General features: G+C 48.0%; 1 protein-coding gene across 5 annotated transcripts in view; it reads right to left on the bottom strand.

Moving 5' to 3' along the window:
* The window catches only part of LOC140425604 (copine-4), a 620,467-nt gene that overhangs the window by 516,453 nt on the left and 82,444 nt on the right, over positions 1–21,570 (bottom strand). For all 5 annotated transcript variants that reach the window (XM_072510092.1, XM_072510095.1, XM_072510097.1 and 2 more), the window contains exon 2: positions 20,689–20,879. In XM_072510092.1, coding sequence (XP_072366193.1) covers positions 20,689–20,868 — 180 coding nt within the window. In that variant the 5' untranslated portion in view covers positions 20,869–20,879. The remainder of the gene's footprint in view (positions 1–20,688; positions 20,880–21,570) is intronic.

The following is a 21,570-nucleotide window of genomic DNA, read 5'->3' as shown; positions in this document are numbered from 1 at the left end:
GGCCGAGCTTGATCGAGCGTAATTGAAGCGAGACGTGGTTGTAGTAGTGGAGTGGGGTCCGTTGTTGCCGTCCAAGATGGCGTCGGGGACGAACAAAATGGCTGCCCCCATACATCGCACATGGCTGGGGGTTACAAGATGGCGGCGGGGGTGGACAAAATGGCCGCCCCCACACGTCGTACAGGTCTGGGGTGGTCCAAGATGGCGGCGCCCTTCCTCCCCTCGTGGTGGCCGGGACCCAAAATGGCGGTGTCTGCGGGTCGCACATGGGGCGCTGGGGGGGTTGGGGAGCGTTAGGACCGCGCGGGGCTCCCTCATCTCTGGGGACAGCGGTGGTCGGGACCCAAGTTGGTAGCGCCGGCGGGTCAGACGTGGGGCACGGGGGGGGGGGGTTTGAGGGGCGTTCGAGACGTGCAGAACTCCCTCTTCTCCAGGGAGAGTGGTGGTCGGGACCCAAAGTGGAAGCGCTGGCGGGTCATACGTGGGGACGGGGGGGGGGGTTGGGGAGCGTAAGCGGCGTGCAGGGCTCCCTGTTCTCCCGGGACCGCGGTGGTCGGGACCCAGAGCGGCTGCGCCTGCGGGTCGTACATGGGGCGCTGGGGGGGTTGGGGAGCGTAAACGGCTTGCAGGGCTCCCTGTTCTCCCGGGACAGCGGCGACCTCGCGGGACCGGCACACAACCGCGAAATGGCCCTTTTTCCCGCAGCTCTTGCGGATTGCTGCGCGGGCCGGGCAGCGCTGCCGGGGGTGTTTCGCCTGGCCGCAGAAAGAGCAGCGGGCGCCCCCGGTGCGACTTGGCGTTTGGACCGCGCAGGCCTGTGGGGTGTCCGGGGCGGGGTGGGTTTGTCGCGACGGGTACGTACGGAGCCCAATGGGCTGCCGCGCGGTCGGGGCCGTAGGCGCGGGTATTACGCGCGGCCACGTCTAGGGAGGCTGCTAGGGCCCGGGCCTCTGAGAGTCCTAGCGACTCTCTTTCTAGAAGTCTTTGGCGGATTTGGGAGGAATTCATACCTGCCACAAAAGCATCGCGCATTAACATGTCCGTGTGTTCATTTGCGTTCACCGAAGGGCAGCTGCAGGCTCGTCCCAAAATCAGCAGCGCGGCGTAGAATTCGTCCATCGATTCTCCGGGACCTTGCCGTCTCGTCGCGAGCTGGTACCTAGCGTAGATTTGGTTAACTGGGCGGACATAGAGACTTTTCAGTGCTGCGAACGCCGTCTGGAAATCCTCCGCGTCTTCGATGAGGGAGAAAATCTCCGTGCTCACCCTCGAGTGCAGGACCTGTAGTTTTTGGTCTTCTGTGACCCGGCCGGTGGCCGTTCTGAGGTAGGACTCGAAACAAGTCTGCCAGTGCTTTAAGGCTGCTGCCGCGTTCACTGTGTGGGGGCTGATCCTCAGGCATTCCAGAATGATCCTGAGCTCCATAGTCCTATTTAGGCACGCTTAATAAATTGTAGCGCACAAAGACTCCGTGAGACGAATAGAGTGAAGTCGATGAGGCTTTATTAAGCGTGTCTGTTCCCCCGCAGCTCGATAGTAGAATGGCCTGCGGGGGAGGACTCCGGCTTCTTATACTCCTCCTTCAGGGCGGAGCTAGAGGTCAACGGCCAACCAGGACCCGGGATCTGTCAGCCAATGACATTAGGGCTTCCAGTCCCACATGACCCCCAATACATACTACCACAGATAGCAACACGGCAATTTGTGGTCACCATTTTTAAGTGCGGATATACTGGAGGTGCGAAAGCAAAAGTTGGATCCTTCTTTGGAATTCCCCACCCTAGCGGATTTGGCATTTTCCATCACTAACCATATTCAAAGCCAAGAAGGAGAGGTCTCTTGGGAGAATCGGGGGACATGGGGAACCGATGGGAACATAAAGTTGACCAACGACTATACTGAATGGTGGAGCAGGCTCGATGTATATTGAGCTCTACGACTTACTCCTATTCAGTTTTCTTATACACTTGTCCCTGGTGAATAGATGCCAACTTCATCCAAAGGTGCCCAGCGAGCCTTGTATTTATTGTTTATAAATGTCAAGGTAAATCCAATCACCACACTGCATGTGCATGGCATCGTCCTCATGAAAACATCACATGTTATCATCCATGTTTTAAAAAAAAATTTTTGTTGTAAATTTAGAGTACACAATTAATTTTTTCCAATTAAGGGGCAATTTAGTGTGGCCAATCCACCAAGCCTGCACATCTTTGGGTTGTGGGGGCGAAACCCACGCAAACACGGGGAGAATGTGCAAACTCCACACGGACAGTGACCCAGAGCCGGGATCGAACCTGGGACCTCGGCGCCGTGAGGCAACAGGGCTAACCCACTGTGCCACCGTGCTGCCCTTGTTTTCATCCATGTTAACATTTCCTTGAATTTAAAAAAATGCAAATTAACTTTTTTGTATACATCCTATGCACAAAACGCAGAACCAATCCAATGCAGCCAATTACTCCCTCATCAGTCTATCTCAATCATCAGCAAAGCAATGGAAGGTTTTGTCGACCGTTGTATCATAGAATTTTTTTAGAGTCATAAAATTTACAGTACCGAAGGAGGCCATTTGGCCCATCGAGTCTGCACCGACCCTTGGAAAGAGCACCCTACTTAAGCCCATGCCTCCACCCAATCCCCATAACCCAGTAACCCCACCTAGCCTCTTGGACACTAAGGGGCATGGCCAATCCACCTAACCTGCACATCTCTGGACTGTGGGAGGAAACCGGAGCACCCGGAGGAAACCCACGCACACACTGGGAGAAAATGCAGACTCCGCACAGACAGTCACTCGAGGCTGGAATTGAACCCGGGTCCCTGAAGCCCTGAGGCAGCAGTGCTAACCACTGTGCCACCATGTCGCCCATCAGGTGACACTTGCTCAGCAACAACCTGCTCACTGAAGCTGAGTTCCATCAAGATCACTTAGTTCCTAACCTCATTGTAGTCTGTGTCATAAACTGCACCGCACGGGACTTAATGGGGAGGGAACGATTGTATTCCCCGCATCCCGTGCGGAATATGAGCTTCCCCTCTAAGGGGGCGGAGGAAGCTCAATTAACATTGTACATCTGGTCGGCCAGTCAGTTCGAAACCGGCCTCCTCAGACCGGTCCAGGAGCAGCGTACCTTAAACCTTGTAAATCAACCTTTGTTTCGTTTGTTACAACTCTGTGTGGACTCCCCGTTTCTTCATACTGTCTTGGCCCAAGCATTGGGAAAAAGACTGGATTTCCGAGGTGAGAGCGAATGCCCTGGACATGAAGACAGCATTACACCAAGTGCAGCACCAAGGAACCCGAGGGATGATGTCGCCTGGCTGGAGTCATATTTAGCACAAAGTTAGGTGGTCCTGGTCATCGGAGAATAATCATTTCAGCCCCAGGACATCATTGCAGGAGCTTCTCAGGGCTAACCATCCTTGGTCCTATTGACTCAACCACCTTCAGCTGCTGCATCAATAACCTCCCCTCCAACCTAAGGTAGGAAGTGGTGATGTTTGCGGATGATTGAACAATGTTCAGTTCTCTCCGCAACTCTTCTGATACTGGAGCAATCCATGCCCACACGCTGCACCCTGGATAACAGAGGATTTGGGCTGATAAAACATTCATACTTCACTAGTGACAGGAAATGACCATCTCCAAGCCGAGAGAATCTAACCAGCTCCCTCTTCACTTCATTGGCATAACCGTCACTGAATCCCCCACTACCAAGTTCCTTGAAGTTACCATTGACCAGAAACTGAACTGGACCAGCCATATAAATACTGTGGCTACAAGAGCAAGTCAGAGGCTAGAAATCCTGGGAAACGTAACCCAGCCCCTGATCCCCAAAGCCTGTCCACCATCTACAAGGCACAAGTCAGGAGTTGATGGAATGCTCACACCTTGCCTCGATGAGGGCAACACTCAAGAAGCTCGACACCATCCAGGATGGAGCAGCCCGCTTAATTGGCACTCCATCCACCGGCTAAAATCCCAGTCAGCTCTGGGCGAGTTGTTGGCCTGCTTACCTCCGAGTTATAAGATCCTGAGTTTAAATCCCACTCCACCAGTTGACCACAAGAATGAAAGCTGACACTCCAGTGGGCCCTTGAGGGAGTGCTGCACAGTTGGAGGAGTCGACTCTCGGATCATCTGCTTGCTCAGTTAGGTGTTCGGGGGAAAAAAATCCACCACCTAAAACTTGCAGTTCTTCCAATACCAACGCACAGTGGATGCACTGCAGCTATTCCAAGATGTCTTTGACAGCGTCTCCCAAATCCATGACCTCCACCACCTAGGACAAGGGTAATGGGCACATAGATCGCCTGTCGCCATTAGATCCAAGATGGGGGAATTTGTGACAGTTATTTGACAGAGAAATATGTAAAGGCACGTGGAACCAAGGTAGACAATTCCATCATGATGTACCAGAACAGTGGAACAGGCTCAAAGGGGCCTACAGTTGTTCCTATCTAACAAAGGCACCAATGGGAATTGTTGCAACAGAAGGCACTTCACGCAGACATTAAATGAAAAACTTTTCATGGAATAAAAATGAACCTGTTTAGACAGATAACCCGGAATAACCGAACATCAAGCAGGACAGGTCCCTTATTTCATGAATTATTTTGTTGACCTTTTATCATTTCCTAAGCTGCATAATCCTCATTACAGAAAAATGCACAAGAGATAATGAGAATCTGAAGAAATGCAACGCACAGGAACTTCAAGACCTGATTAAGGTTGGAATGTAGTCCGGCCCGCTCCTATACAGTATCAATTCATCACAAAAAATATTAAGCGGCTACCTTGTACAATGGGGCTTACCTCTGCAGATTCCTCATTAATCTTCTATGTCCTTGTGTCTTACTCCACACTTTCTGCGCCTCTCTTTTCCCATGTTATCCCTTTCTTTCCGCCCATTATCCTTGCCCTGTCGTCCCTTCCAATTTTTCCGCTTGTCATTCAAATTTTGTCAATCTGCTACCGCTGTCCAAAGCCCGCGCATTCGATTCCTTAATTCCAGTGCTTGGCTACCTGCCGGATTGTGAGTGGGCTACTTGGCATCATTTTGTTTTGAATAGTTTCAAGGAGTCACAACACCAACTTTCATTTATCTAATAATAATCTTTATTGTCGCAAGTAGGCTTACATTAACACTGCAATGAAGTTACTGTGAAAAGCCCCTAGTCGCCACACTCCGGCGCCTGTTCGGGTACGCGGAGGGAGAATTCAGAATGTCCAAATGACCTAACACGCACATCTTTAGGAACTTGTGGGAGGAAACCAGAGCACCCGGAGGAAACCCACGCAGACACGGGGAGAACGTGCAGACTCCGCACAGTCACCCAAGTGGGGAATCGAACCTGGGACCCTGGAGCTGTGAAGCATCAGTGCTAACCACTGTGCTGCCGCGCTGCCCTTAAACACCTTTAACACCTTTAACATAGTAAAACGTTCACAAGACACTTCACAGGAGCGCCACCAAACAACATTTGACACCAAGACGAGGAGCAAATGATCAAAGGTTCGCTCAAAGCGGTGGATTTTAAGCAACTTCTTAAAGGGAGGTGAAAGTTTTAGTGGGGGGAGCGAATTCTTTACAATTCGTTGATCTATGCTAAGATTTACATTTGCTTGTTCGATATCCTTGTGCATTATTTGCCGCACATTGGTTAATGCATTGCTTCATGTTCCGGTGGAGTAAATTAGGCCATTTATACGAACATTTGAAATAATGGGACTGATTTATAACTCATTCGAATCTCATTCAGCTACACAGAGTTAAGATCAGACCCAAAAATGTGTTTAATGTTGGGCACCCTGTCTATCCTGATAGAGGTTCTGAGCCATGAGGTAAGGCCTGCAAAGTGGAACCTTTGATTGTTGGAGGGCAGGCTCATCATTTTTCTGTTCATTAAAGTGTGGAGTGTGATCGAGGGCTTGGCACAAGCTTGTTACTTGACTTGGGTTGTTAGCCACAGTATTGGAGCACATGGGAATTCTTTTGCCGTTATTTAATAATTGGATTACGTAGGATCATCAGCGTAGAAGCACACCATTCTGCCCAACCAGTCCATGCTAGTGTTTATGCTCCTAGTGTGAATACTTGTATTGTGTCTAAATCTACCATTGTAATCCTCTAATCCCTCCTCCCTCGTATGCTGATTCTGTTAACCCACACATTTCTAGCAACATCTTTCTCTCCACCTCTCCAGTGCCTCGATGTCCTCTTCAAAGCATTGCGGCCAGGATCACATGCAGTACTTGAATTGTGGTCCAACCCAGAGTTGATGCAGGTTTAGTAAATCTTCCCTCCTTCTCAATTCTATCCCTCGAAAAACATAACCTGCAGTGCTCGGTTTCTTTGTTTTCGTGGCCTTGCTGACATGTGATTGATGTACTGCGAGATCCCTTTGCTCCTCTCTAGCTCGGAGAAACATGGGGTAAAACACGGCTGTGTCATTGCACCAACTCTCTTCTCCATTTTCCTCACTGCAGTACAGCACCTTTGGGCAGCACGGTAGCATAGTGATTAGCACAATCGCTTCACAGCTCCAGGGTCCCAGGTTCGATTCCCGGCTTGGGTCACTGTCTGTGCGGAGTCTGCACGTTCTCCCCGTGTATGCGTGGGTTTCCTCCGGATGCTCCGGTTTCCTCCCACAGTCCAAAGATGTGCAGGTTAGCTGGATTGGCCATGATAAATTGCCCCTTAGTGTCCAAAATTGCCCTTAGTGTTGGGTGGGGTTACTGGGTTATGGGGATAGGTGTGATAGATGGGCGGTGTGCGGTTGGGTAGGGTGCTCTTTCCAAGAGCTGGTGCAGACTCGATGGGCCGAATGGCCTCCTTCTGCACTGTAAATTCAATGAAACCTGCAGCAAATTACCCCCAGGCGTGGAGAGAATCCACAAAATAAACAGGAAACTTTTCAGCCTCTGCTGCCTTGCACGCAAAACCAAAATCCTTCCAATCTCAGCCCCTGTCTGCAGATGATGCTCCGTGTGTGCGCTTATTCAGAAACTGAGCTCCAGGTCATTGTCCACCCCTCTCTTAACCGTACGGGAAAATGGGCCTTTCACTAAACACCCGGAAAACTAATGTTATTTTCAGCTCCCCCAGCAAAACACCTCCTCCTGTTGATTAAGATCAACAGTGAGATCAAGGAAATTGTGAACCATTTTCCATCTCTTGGGAGCCTCGTCTTGACGAAGGCGGACATTGAAGATGCAATTCTTCCCCATCTCCAATCTGCCAGCTTAGCCTTTGGCCAGCAGAGGAAAACAAAGAGAGTATTTGAAGACCAGTATCTCAAACCCAATGTTAAGGTCATGGTTTAGTAGCAGTGATCTACATGCTGCTGTGTACTTTGAAGGCTTGGACAACCTGCAGAAGGTACCTCAAAACACTGGAGAATTACCATCAGCAGTGCCTTCACAAGATGCTTCAAATCTAGTGGCAAGAAAGGCAATCCCACTGTAGCATCCTCTCCTAATCTAAGCTGTCCAGCAGCAAGATGCTAAATACTCAAAACCAGCTCCACTGGATGGTATTCGCATACCTAACACCAGACTCCCATAGCAACTGCTCTGCATGGTAGCACAGTGGTTAGCACTGTTGCTTCACGGCGCCAGGGTCCCAGATTCGATTCCCGGTTTGGGGGACTGTGCGGAGTCTGCGCGTTCTCCCCGTGTCTGCGTGCGTTTCCTCCGGGTGCTCCGGTTTCCTCTCACAAGTCCCGAAAGACGTGTTGTTAGGTGAATTGGACATTCTGAATTCTCCCTCTGCGTACCCGAACAGGCACCGGAAGGTGGCGACTAGGGGTTTTTCACAGTAACTTCATTGCAGTGTACTCCAAAGCCTACTTGTGACAATAAAGATTATTATTACTATTAACTCAGTCGCTCCCAGGAGGACAGCGAAAGCACATTCCCTGAGACGTCAAATATACTTGCAAACTCAGGGGACACCCCGGATTGTGACCGTTCAAAATGGAGAAGGTTTGTAATGGAGGGTGCCAAGCACATAGAGAGACTTCGGGAGTGTGCAGAAGTTGAGGCGTCAGAGGGAGTGCCCGAAACCCAAACAGCCCATCCACTTACCCTTGCAAGCATCACCTGTCTCGCGTGTGGCAGAGTCACCAGATCGTGGACTCGACTATCAGCCATCTCAGAGCCCATCACTCTGGCATGGAAGCAAGTCATCCTTGATCCTAAGGGATCTTGGAAAGACTAAGAAGAACACAATTCCTCTACCAAATCTAGACTTGCACCAGGACCTGGAATACTGGCCAATATATTGATGTTCTCATAGGATTTACAGTGCAGAAGGAGGCCATTCGGCCCATCGAGTCTGCACCGGCTCTTGGAAAGAGCACCCCACCCAAGGTCAACACCTCCACCCAATCCCCATAACCCAGTAACCCCACCTAACACTAAGGGCAATTTTGGACACTAAGGGCAATTTATCATGGCCAATCCACCCAACCTGCACTTCTTTGGACTGTGGGAGGAAACCGGAGCACCCGGAGGAAACCCACGCACACACGGGGAGGATGTGCAGACTCCGCACAGACAGTGACCCAAGCCGGATTCGAACCTGGGACCCTGGAGCTGTGAAGCAATTGTGCTATCCACAATGCTACCGTGCTGCCACTGTCACTTGGCTATGTGGATCAGTACAATATTCATATGTGGGGGACACTGGAGTACCCAGTACAGGATCCCATGAAACCCTGCTAGTCAATACCCTCCCTCACTATCTGACAGTCTCCATCAACCATCCAAACCTCCTGTGTCTAAGCCAGTTTTCAATCCTACTTGAACATTTAACTTTCCATTGGTTATATTCTGAAAACACATTCTGAAACAAGCCATTTCGTGCCACTTACAGGTCTTGAGAAGAAACTGTGTTAACAAATTGCCACATTTCTGACCATTCAGGAACACTGCTTCCCCAGTCCTGGAGAGTCTCAATGTTTATATCTGGAAGCTATTTCCATGGTAACACTCCTCGGCGAGCATTACAAGCGAAAAAAAGAAAGTTGGGGGGGGGGGGGGGGGGGGGGGGGGGGGAGAATAATCTTAGAAACACTCCTCAAGCACATCATTTATTAATCAGAAAGAAACGTTAAGCAACAATTTATTTAAAAAATTGATAAAACATCGCAGTTGTTGAGTGCAAGAAGGAAAGCTCAAGACTTTCCACAGGGAGCTAAGTGCCACCATCATGAAATTATAATGTGTTTCTGTTTTTGTAAATCACAATCCTGTCCGCAAAGACAGTTCTAATTGACAGCCCTGTGTCTGACTAAGGATGTTTTGCCATTTGAAAGCAACAGAAAATATAAAGACCCCTTTGAAGTGACACATCACTATTCACTTATTGGCTTGCTTGAGGGAGAGTGGATAAAACAGCTTAGCACTCCGCTGTAAAGTGTAAGTTTCTATGGTAATCATTAGTTAAATCTGCAGTTAATTAAAAAAGATGAGGCAAGGAGTTCCAAGAGCTTTTTTTAAATGGATTGGATTGGATTGGATTTGTTTATTGTCACGTGTACCGAGGTACAGTGAAAAGTATTTTTCTGCGAGCAGCTCAACAGATCATTAAGTACATGAAAAGAAAAGAAAAGAAAATACATAATAGGGCAACACAAGATACACAATGTAACTACATTAGCACTGGCATTGGATGAAGCATACAGGGTGTAGTGTTAATGAAATCAGTCCATAAGAGGGTCATTTAGGAGTCTGGTAACAGTGGGGAAGAAGCTGTTTTTGAATCTGTTCGTGCGTGTTCTCAGACTTCTGTATCTCCTGCCCGATGGAAGAAGTTGGAAGAGTGAGTAAGCCGGGTGGGAGGGGTCTTTGATTATACTGCCCGCTTTCCCCAGGCAGCGGGAGGTGTAGATGGAGTCAATGGATGGGAGGCAGGTTTGTGTGATGGACTGGGCGGTGTTCACGACTCTCTGAAGTTTCTTGCGGTCCTGGGCCGAGCAGTTGCCATAGCAGTGTCGTTGTTGAGTCGAACGAAAGAGCTGGGGCTGGATTCACCGTTTTTGAGGTTAAGTGCGGATACCGGCGTGGGAACTGTGGCATTTTACGATCCTGCGACCGGTGAGGGACTAGCAGCCACGTGGGGTAAAATGCCCGGCTCCCATGACAATAACGGCTGGAGAATGACCAGGTCCGTGGCCGCTCATGTGCATGGCGACGAGCTGCAGTGGTCGCGCCTTACAACATGGCGCCGGCCACGCACGGACCCAACCTGCCAAATACTCCCCCCCCCCACCTCCCGGCCACCCCCTGGCCAAACCCTGGCCATCCCCCACCAGTGCCCCCCAGCCCTCGTGGAATCCCCCTCCCCCCTTAGGCCAGCAGCATGACTCTCGGCCGACATTGGTGGCACTGGACACAGTCCGCAGCCGCCACCCCGACCGCTGAGACCACGCGACCCCGCGCGATCGGGAACTCAGCCCATCGGGGACGGAGCATCGGGGGAGGGCCTCCATGTGACGCACAAACACCGTTCCAATGGCGTGTGGCGCATGACGGGATGACTCCATTTCGGAGGGGGCGGTGGATAGAAAACCGGCGTCAAAACGGCGGCACGCTCAATTTGGGCGTCGGAAGGGATTATCCGTCCGATCGCCAATTACGATATCGGCGTCGAGGAACTGATTATTTTTTTATACTCATTCATGGGGTAGGGTAATGTGGGCAAGGTCTGACTTATTGCTCATCCATAAAGAACTCAGTGTCCTGTTAGTGGACAGCTAAAAGTCAATCTCATGGTCAAGGATCTGGAGTCGCGTATTGGTCAGGCTGGCTAAGGAGAACATATTTTCCACTCTAAAGGAAATCAATGAACTTGATGGGGTTTGTTGTACAACAATCAGCAGTTTCATTGCTACCGTGACTAAGACTGACTTTGTTTTTAAATTCCAGATTTATTTAATTAATTGAGTTGAAATACCCCAGCTCCCGTGGTGAGATCTGAACTCGCATCTCCAGATCATTAGTGGGTTACTGGGTCCAGTGGCGTAACCACTGTGATATCATCCCCCCAGTTAGGGACGGTTGGGTGAGGAGAACTGCAGAAGTACAAACACAAACAATTGGGAGCCGATCGCTGCTCTCTTCCCACGTTTGCACTGAGGTCTGAAGCAACGCTGCTGGAGGCCAGGAAATAAATATCAATTTACGCCAGTTTGTCGGATGTGCTGCTAAACTTCGTCAAGTGAGTGGTTCCCCGTACTGCCCCACACTATTAACACCCACCAGTCACATTGTGTTTCACGAGACAGAAAAAATAATGAGCACGACCTTCACAAAGGCTTGGGAAACCCAACGAGAAAGCAATTAAAATCGCACCAGCCATTCTGGGAACTGGTAGCTGATATTCGTACAGCAGTAGTGGTTAGGCTACTGGACTAGCAGTCCAGTTGTTTGTGCTAGTGGTCTGGAAACACAAGCTCTAAGCTCGCCATGGCAGTTGGGGAATCTAAATTCAATGAATTAAATGAATACATTTAGACTTGTCGACCCACTATCCAGTTGATGGAATTGTAGAATGCATGCAGCATTAAAGGAAACAAAAAAACCTCGAAACTGGCCCAACAGCAGAGGCCCTCGGTTTCATCCACCCTCGTTGACAATGGACACGGAACCGAATCCACACAGGACACGGACAATGTGGCCACACGGGTCTCCAAGTGGAAGATGAGGAATGACTCGGTTGTGTCCGTGGGTCCCAGACCATGGAACACATCGCATCAACCTGCCCAATAAGATCAGTTGTAGCAGGCGCCTCATTGCTCCACTCGGCCATCTCAGGAGGACATCGACTGGGCAAACTGGACATCCCATAATAAGCATTTCTCATTTCCCGTCATGGGGAAAGAACAATTTTGGGCTGTTGGCCATAACCGTTGCAGGAGGCAAGACAAAATGAAATGAGGGAATGGTCAGAGTCAAGTCGCACAGACCTCTTAACTATTTCCACTCCATGGGTGCAAAACAAAGGAGAGAAATTTGAATAAATGATCTCATTGTATTTGACATTTAAACATGTGGGGGGGGGGTTTTCCTGTTATCATAGATTATCATAGAATTTACAGTGCAGAAGGAGGCCATTCGCCCATCGAGTCTGCACCGGCTCTTGGAAAGAGCACCCTACCCAAGATCAACACCTCCACCCTATCCCCATAACCCAGTAACCCCACCCAACACTAAGAACAATTTTGGATCTAAGGGTAATTTATCATGGCCAATCCACCTAACCTGCACATCTTTGGACTGTGGGAGGAAACCGGAGCACCCAGAGGAAACCCACGCACACACGGGGAGGATGTGCAGACTCCGCACAGACAGTGACCCAAGCCGGGAATCGAACCTGGGACCCTGGAGCTGTGAAGCAATTGTGCTATCCACAATGCTACCGTGCTGCCCCTCGAGATGTTAAGGATGCTAGGATGTTATGGATGCATCCTAGAGAAGTGAAACTAAAATAATCAAGACCTCTTCAAGACCACGAGCCTAAATGTGGAATTAATGGCATCTCCATCACTAAGGACTGTAAAGTGAGACAGAGGTTATTGGGGGGGTGGCGAGGGGGGCGGGGTTAGAATGAAGGGGAGCAGAACAAATTATTTTAGCATTGGAGAAAAGTACATTAATTTTGCAAAACACATTTTGCCATTATAAAAGGCAAAGGGAATTTTATCCCACATACTGTGAACTTCCAATTCACTGTCAGATTATGGGGGTGGATAAGTGTCCCCAGGAGTCCAAATACGTTCTTTGCGTCAGACAAAGATTCTGTGGCTCGCAAGCGAGTTCCTCAGAAATTAAACTGTGCTTTCATTGGTTAGCACTGCTGCCTCACAGCACCAGTTTCGATTGACTTATTGCCTGTGTTAAGTTTGTACGTTCTCCCCGTGTCTGCGTGGGTTTCCTCCGGGTGCTCTGGTTTCCTCCCACAGTTCAAAGATGTGCAGGATAGATGGATTGGCCACACTAAATTGCCCCTTAGTGTCCAAATGTTAGGTGGGGGTGGTGAGGGAGTGGGCCTAGGTGGGATGCTTTCTCGGAGGGTCAGTACAGACTCAGTGGGCTTTATGGACTCCTTCTGCATTGTAGCGATTCCATGATTTCACAGTGGTGTTCTGCAAACAAAACGTACACGTTCCTGCCTAAACTCCTTCTCCGGGCAGTCACTGCCTTAAATGGCTGCTGCCATTAACAATATTCAGGAAATGTCTGGTTTGAGTTACTTCACTTAATATTCATCAAGGAACCAGTGCACATTTTCCACTCTGATTAACGACTTGGACTCATCAAATGCCCCATTGATGACCAGGGCAACCTGGTTCAAGGAGGCAAAGGAGGGAAAATCAAAAGTTCAAGACATTGTTTTGATTTCCTTACAGTGATAATTTGATCTCAGTTCCAGTTCCAGCTAAAAAAAAACACACATCAAGACATCACACTTTGACTGTATCAAATGACTAAAAACACTGTTGCCCAAACATCTTTTGTAGGCAATGGATTCTTTAAATTATTGAAATAAATAGTTCCTTGTCACTATCACGCATCCCATGCTCCATGGAATGACAGTTCTTATCCCAACCAGTTCACAGTTGCTCCCAGCTCCTAATGGATTGATTCCTTTTTAATTTCCCATTTAGTAACTTCTAGTCTCAGAACTCTCTCTCACTGCGAGGAATACAATGTACATTTATTCCTCCAGCTCCAGTCTAGGTAAACTTCCAGCCTCCTTTAACACCTCTCAAACTTAGTTTTGAATCTGAGCATGAGTGCCCACCTGTGTTCTACATGGTGACAGATAGAATCATTTTCTCCGCGTAAGGTGCAACTTGATTGCTTCTATCCTTTTCTCACTCTCTTCTCTTACTTAGCTGAAGACCACACAGTACCCAACTGAAACATCTGTCTGTGATATTCCTGGGTTTATAGGGAAGACTGTAGCCTGATCTCAGAAGAACTTCCTCTACTCTCTTCCCCATGATAATGGGAAACACATTAGCCTTGTATCTAAATATAAATGTTGATCAGTTATCTTTGATCCAAATTCTTTTTCATCTTAGAAGTAAAGTAATAGTTTACAGCACCACTGTTTATAATTTAATAGCTGTAACACCTTTCTGGGACTTTGGGAGATTCATGGTCTACTCGTTATACACTTAGAAATTGCTGCCATTTCCCCCAAGCATAAATACCTTACACCTCCCCCTCAATAAAACAATTGCCGTCTTCCTCAGATCTCTAACAAGTAATCCACCTTGACAGACTCCAGAACAGATCACATGGCCCCTTTCATCGACTCTACAATTAAAGCTGCAATCCCAAAATATAGTAATCTCATAAACCAAAAGATACAATCCGAACATATAATAATCCCATAAAGCTTGCACGTGTAGTAGTGCCAAGAGTGAGGGCCAAGATAAAAAGTGTAGTAGCGTCAAGAGTGAGGGCCAATATTAAAAGTAAGATACTCATAAGAAGGCAGGGAGAAAGCTCTTTGCACAGAACGTTCTGAGGCTGTGGAATTCACTCACGGGGTTAGAGGATGAGGCCGAGGCAATGTTAAACCTTCAAGATTAGATTGGATAGTGAGGGGAAGGGGTTGAAGGGGTTTAGGAATGGGATGGGCAAATGCGATCTGGACTGTTTGTTCACCAAACCCCAGGTGGTGGGCCAGACGACACGTTTCAGCATTGTCACTTCTGCGCATCACTCAGTTTTCAGTTTGTGCTCAGTGCATTGCCCCAGCACCAGTGACCGTTCCAACCCCCTGCGGTTGTCTTTTGGACCATCGCTGCTCGAAAGGTTGCTGTAATGCGACGAGAGCTGAAGAATCTGCTTAACGTCCTGACCCAAGACAGCTTCCGCAGTATCAACGCAAGGTTGTTTAAAATACATTTATGATAATGGACTTTCCCAGTGTCAATGAATGTTCAGAATCGATGGTAGACTGTGTCACTCATGGTGTCCATTTGCATTTCCCTGTCAGCACAGCTGGGAAGAGAAATCTTACTGCCTGTAGTGTTTCTCTGTTCTGTTGGTATCAGCTACACGGCATCAGCTATGCTGCAGCACTGACAGAGAAGCCACTGGTGATGAGGGGACTGGAATATAAAGGCAGCATCCTTTATTGGGAATCAATTACATTTTTATTCGCTAAATTCTGAGCTTTAAGCAATCAGGGGTTGGATAATTTCTGCAAACAGTTCTAGATTCAAAAACTTCCGTTAACTCTGACCAATATCTAAGAACTAAAAATCTTTATTTTCCCGACTGCCTTGGACAACTAAAATCAGCTGCTTTCATTCCGCTCCCTTCCGCCCAGAGTACTCGCCGAACTTTACAACCCTCCTTAAAACATTGAAAACAGCGTGAAGATTTAGCAAACACATTCTCACCGCAAACGTATCACCAATCAGAAGGTAATAAATATTTCGAAACATAAACCCGATGATGCATAAAAACTCAAGTTACGCACAGGCGTACATTCACAAACGCCAATAAATGACTTGAGAGTATTCCACAAAACCGATTACGTTGGCAAAACTGATTCACTCTCGCATTGTCAACTTAGAATTTGTGCTTGATATGCTGGCAATTTATATGCAGTCTTGGATTTAACTCTAATGGACCTTAGAGGCACCAAACAGTATATAGCACTCCTGAATTTGTTCGTAATAAGAGTATGAGTCCACAGAATTAATTTACATGAAGAGGGAATTGGGAAGAATGTGGACAAAAGGGACGCACATTTATACAATGATAGTCAAGGTCAGATTGTTGCAAATCTATGTGGCAAATATCAACACAGTTGCTTGTGACAAAGCATTTGTGCAACCATAACACCCAAAGAAGCATTACGTCTGCATCTTACCAGGTGTAAAGGTTCCACACGGCTCAGGGGTCTGTTTTCACAAAAGTGTACCTTCGTGAGGAACCTTTTTTCCATAGACGCACGACCATTTTTATTTTTGGTTTGGAGAGATTCTAACATTTACCCTGACACACTCCCCCCCCCCCCCCCCCCCACTCCTTCAAAATCAAACCTCAAACCACTATGGAGTAGTTATTGTCCTGGGGCCATGTAGGAATGGACATTGGTAACCCTCTGTTTACTGGAAGCATAGTGTGTAGGAAAACAAAGTGAAGAAATAAGCGGTGAATTTGGATCTTGGCGCAGTCATGCATCCCTGGACTGTCGATCCGTGGACGCACTGGACTTCCATTCTCAACCCTGCGGCTGTGGGTTGGCTCCGAATTTAAAAAAAGGTCGAAGGAGTCACCGAATCCTAGCGGGCACCAGGGATGGGCAGAGGACAAATCGTGGTCACCTGGTTGTGAATGGTGTCTGGAGAAGGCACAAGGAAAAGAGAGACCTAACCACACGAAAAAAGGGGGAAGAAATGGATTATGTTGCACACACATAGGACGCTAAACTTGGAATATTGGTGGAAAACACAAAGAGGAAAAATGCATAAAATTTAAGCTGCAACAACATTCCCAAACTTAAGGAGCGGGATTCTCCAATAATGGGGCTATGTTCCCACTTCAGCGTCAAAACGCGGGCATTTCACTCTGGACTTTCTCCCACCTATAGGGGACTGGCCGGGCCCCGGAGTACTCCATGCAGCTCTGGCTGTGGATACGGAGCCCTGCACTTCCGGTCGGGAGTCCGCGCAGGCGCACGGCGGCGGCCGCCCCATGCGACACGGCAGACTCACACCGCGGACAAGCCCCGAAAAAATAGGCCCCCCCCCCGACCCAAGATCGCGCGCACCCGCGGATCGGTGGCCCCGATCACTAGCGTGGCCGGCCCTGCGGCCACCCCCAGTGAAGGACCCCCCCCCCCCCCCCCTCAAGGGTAGCCGCCGACTGTTCCCGACAGGCAAAACATGGTTAGAACCATGCCGTCGGGAACTCGGCCAGTTGTCGGAGAATCGCGGGGGGGGGGGGGGGCTCTGTCAATGTCCCCCTACCCGCGCCGCCTGGACCGCACGCACGCGATTCACAGCGATTCTCCGGCAACCGGAGAATCGGGGGGGAGCGGCGTCGCGCCGGTTTTCGGCATCGACGACCAATCCCCCGCCCCCGCGCCGAACGCGATTTCGGCGTTGAGGCTCGGAGAATCCTGCCCAAGATGTGCGACGAAGCTCGTGAAGAGTGAGATCCAGCAGAGGTTTATTTTGTTTATTCGTTCTTGAGATGTGAGTGTTGCTGGCTGGGTCAGCGTTGGCTGCCCATCCCTAATTGCTTGGCCGACCATTTCAGAGGGCAGTAACGAGTCAACCATATTACTCCAGGTCTGGAATCGCACGCAGGTCAGACCAGGTAAGGACGGGAGGTTGAGCATAAGGGGCAAACCTTTTAGGACTGAGATGATGAGAAATGTCTTCACCCAGAGAGTGGTGAATCTGAAATCACAGAAAGTAATTGAGGCCAAAATGCTGTGTAATTCCAAGAAGGAATTAGATATAGCTCTTGGGGCTAAAGGAATCTAGCGATATCGGGGGAAGGTGGGATCAGGGTATTGAACTAGATCAACCATGATCATAAAGAATGGCAGAGCAGGTCAGAAGGGCCGAATGGCCTCCTTCTGCTTCTATTTTCTATTACCTTCGCTAAAGGACAGGAGTGGACAAAAACAACAAAAGAACAGTACAGCATAGGAACAGGCCCTTCGGCCCGCCAAGCCTGTGCCGATCACGTGTCCCATCTCGACCAACCAGATGGGTTTTCAGAAAAATGGTATTATGGTTACCATTGGAAAACAAGGAGATGGCAGATGAATTGAACCAGTGTTTTTCATCAGTCTTCACTGTGGAGGATATAAGTAGCATCTCAGAAGACACTCTAAATCAGGAAAAGGAAGGGAAGGAGGAACTCAGGAAAATTACAGCCACCAGAGAAGTGGTACTGAGTAAATAGTTGGAGTGGGGGCTGATAGGTGCCTGGCATCTGATGGACTTTATCCTAGGGTCTTAAAACAAGTAGCTGGTGAAATAGTTGATGCTTTGGTTTAATTTCCAAACCTCCTTAGATTCAGGGAAGGTCCCATTAAGATTGGTGGGTAGCAAATGTAACTCCATTATTCAAAAAGGGAGGGAGACAGAAAGTGGGACACTACAGGCCAGTTAGCCTAACATCTGTCATAGGGAGAATGTTAAAAGCTATTGTTAAAGAAGCTGTAGCAGGGGACCTGGAGAAGTTCACGGTAATCAGGCAGAATCAACACAAATTTGTCAAAGGGAATCATGTTTATCCAACATTTTGGAGTTCTTTGAGGAAGTACATTTACTCTGGATAAAAGAGTAGATGCATTGTACTTAGATCTTCATGAGGAATTTGATAAAGTGCCACGTCAAAGGTTATTGCAGAAAATAAAACTCGTGTAGAGGATGTAATATATTGGCCTGGATAGACGTTTGGCTGGATTTCAGAAAACAGAGAGTAGGCATAAATCGGTCTTTTACAAGTTGCCAAGGTGTAACGAGTGGTGTGCTGGGACCTCAACTGTTTACAATTTCTATTAATGACTTGGATGAAGTGATTGAAGGAATGGTTACCAAATGTGCTCATGACACAAAGATAGGCTGAAGGCAAGTTGTGAAGGGGACACAAAGAGACTACGAAAAGATAATGATAGGTTAAGTGAGTGGGCAAAGATCTGGCAAATGAAGTATAAAGTGGGAAATGTGAAATTGTCCATTTTGGCAGGAAGAATAAAGAAGAAGGTTATTATCTAAATAGCGACAGATTGCAGAGCTCCGCGATGCAGAGGGATCTGGCTGCCCTAGTGCATCACAAAAGACAAGTATGTACATACAGCAAGTTATTAGGAAAGCAAATAGAATGTTATCATTTATTGAATATGAAAATAGGGAGGTTATGCTTCAGCTGTACAGGGCCCTAGTGAGACTACATTTGGAGAATTGTGCACAGTATTGGTCACCTTAATGTGTTGGAAGCAGTTCCGAGATGAATATCTGGAATGGGCGGGTTACATAGACATAGAACAAACAGTGCAGAAGGAGGCCATTCGGCCCAGCGAGTCTGCCCTATCGAGTTACCCTATGAGGAAAGGTTGGACAGGCTGGGCATGTATCCACTGGAGTTCAGAAGAGTAAGAGGTGACTTGATTGAAACATATAAGATCCTGAGGGGGTCTTGACAGAGTGGCTGCGGAGAGGGTGTTACCTCTTGTGGGAGAATCTGGAACTTGGGGTCACTGTTAGAGGTCACCCATTTAAAACGGGGATAAAAATTCGCTCAGAACGTTGGGGGTCTTTGGAACTTTCTTCCTGAAAAGCCAGTGAATATTTTTAAGGCGGAGATGGACAGTTTCTTGGTAAGCAAGAGGGTGATTGGTTATCAGGGTTAGGTAGGGTGCAGATTTTACCATGACCTTATTAAATGGCAGAGCTGGCTCGAGGGGTGGAATGGGCTAATCCTGCTCCTTGTTTGCATGGATTACTGAGACTAGCTTTTCAATTCCAGATTATTACTCGAATTTAAATTCCACCATCTGCCATGATGGGATTTGAACCCATGTTCCCAGAGCATTAGCCTGGGCCTCTGGATTACGAGCTCAGTACTGGTCCACTCGGCCACCATCTCCCCAAAGAGACTTGAAGCTCCTGGTATACAGATAATTAAAATATCGTGAGCAGGGACGGAAAATAATCAAAACGTCTGATAGAAATTGGACTTTATATCTGGAGGACTCGAGCACGCGGGGTTAGAAGTCAAGCTTCAAGTATACAAAGCACTGGACAGCCCACATCAGGAGGATTATGAGCACCGAAACTCAGGAAGGAGATATTGACCCTAGCGGGAGTGAAGTGTAGATTTACCAGAATGGTACCTGACTCCCAGGGTTCCGGTACGAGGACAGATTGAAGAAAACCAGGCTGGATTGCCTGGAACTGAGAAAGTTAAGTGGTGATTTGATCAACATTTTCAAGATATTAAGGGGAATAGATAGGGTAGGGAGAGGATCTATATCCACTGGCTGGGGAGTCTTAAGACTAGGGGCCATAATCTAAAAATTAGAGCCAATCCTTTAAGGGGTGAATTTAGGGAACACCTCTTTGTTCAAATGGCTGGTAGAAGTTTAGAACTCTCTTCCACAAATAATGATGTATTAATCCTGAAAATCTGAATTTCAGTTTCAAAATAAATGACGCAACAACAATTCTAACTTTTAAACCTGAGATTGACAGATTTTTGTTGGGGCCAAAGGCAGGTGGAAGAAGCTAGGCCCCAGTGATCTCAGTGAATGGCAGAACAGGCTGGATGGGCTGAATGGTCTTCCCCTCTTCTGAAATAAATGTCTATGCGGTTGTTTTATTGCCGAATGGTATTCCATGAGAAGAGAAGAGCGAGGCCAGAATTAAGAACAACTCATTTCGTTTTTGTTTGTTGGGTCTTAAAATTGATCTAAAAGAAAGGAAGGTTCCTCACACACACACACATCTCCCCCCACCCCCCACCCCTCAATGATGTTTTGGGCTTGTTATGTAAGACTTGAGAGTCTTTCTGTAAGACTGGGCATTTTACACAGCATCATTTCTAAACAGCACACGGGACAGTAAAGCTCAGCTGAATCTGGCCTGAACATGTCGAGCAGAGTGCTCAGAATGGTTCTGCGACGATACCTCTAGCCATTGTCCGTGTGACTGCATTTTGAGGACAACGCAGGGGTCTGGTTTGGAGAGCGCATCTCGGTCCGATATCCCTTTGCACGAAACCCGCAGTTCCACCTTCGTCAGGCAGGGGCTGGAAAAGAGCCCCAGCGTGTTCGCAGCCGACTCATAGATGTTGCTCATCTTCTTCATAGCCCGTTATCCTGCGAAGAGATAAAGGAGGTGGCTTTTTATCCTTCTCGCTTTGAATATGAGCTTCAGTAGAAAACATTAACCAATTAACCGCTGATTCCGACTATATAGGCCCACCCACACAGTGAGCATGTTGCTCCAAGGCAGAGGGAAGTCGTAGTTTTTACAAAAGTAACGGTAACAACTTGCATTTCTGTAGCATCTTTAACATATTAAAGCATCCCAAGGTGTTTTGCAAGAGAGTTATCAAACAGAATTTAACTCAGAGCCACATACGGTGTTATTCGGAACACTGACTGAAATCTTCGGCTCGTACATAGAAACATATATAGAAAATAGAAGCAGGAGGCCATTCAGCCCTTCGAGCCTGCTCCACCATTCATTATGATCATGGCTGATCAAGTTCAATACCCTGATCCGAACCTTCCCCCCATATCCCTTTGGTCCCTTTAGCCCCAAAAGCTATATCTAATTCCTTCTTGGAATTATGATGTGGAGATGCCGGCGTTGGACTGGGGTGAGCACAGTAATAAGTCTCACAACACCAGGTTAAAGTCCAACTGGTTTATTTGGAATCACTAGCTTTCGGAGCGTAGCTCCTTCGTCACCTCCCCCACCATCGGGGACATTGTTCCTCAATCTATCCTGCCTAATCCTCTTAGAATTTGATCCGTTTCTATGGGATCAATGGCGGATAGTGAG

The sequence above is a fragment of the Scyliorhinus torazame genome, chromosome 6 (genome assembly GCF_047496885.1).
Source record: "Scyliorhinus torazame isolate Kashiwa2021f chromosome 6, sScyTor2.1, whole genome shotgun sequence".
Classification (NCBI taxonomy): Eukaryota; Metazoa; Chordata; class Chondrichthyes; order Carcharhiniformes; family Scyliorhinidae; genus Scyliorhinus; species Scyliorhinus torazame.
The sequence above is the reverse complement of the archived record's forward strand: the minus strand, read 5'-3'. Positions and strand labels throughout refer to the sequence as shown.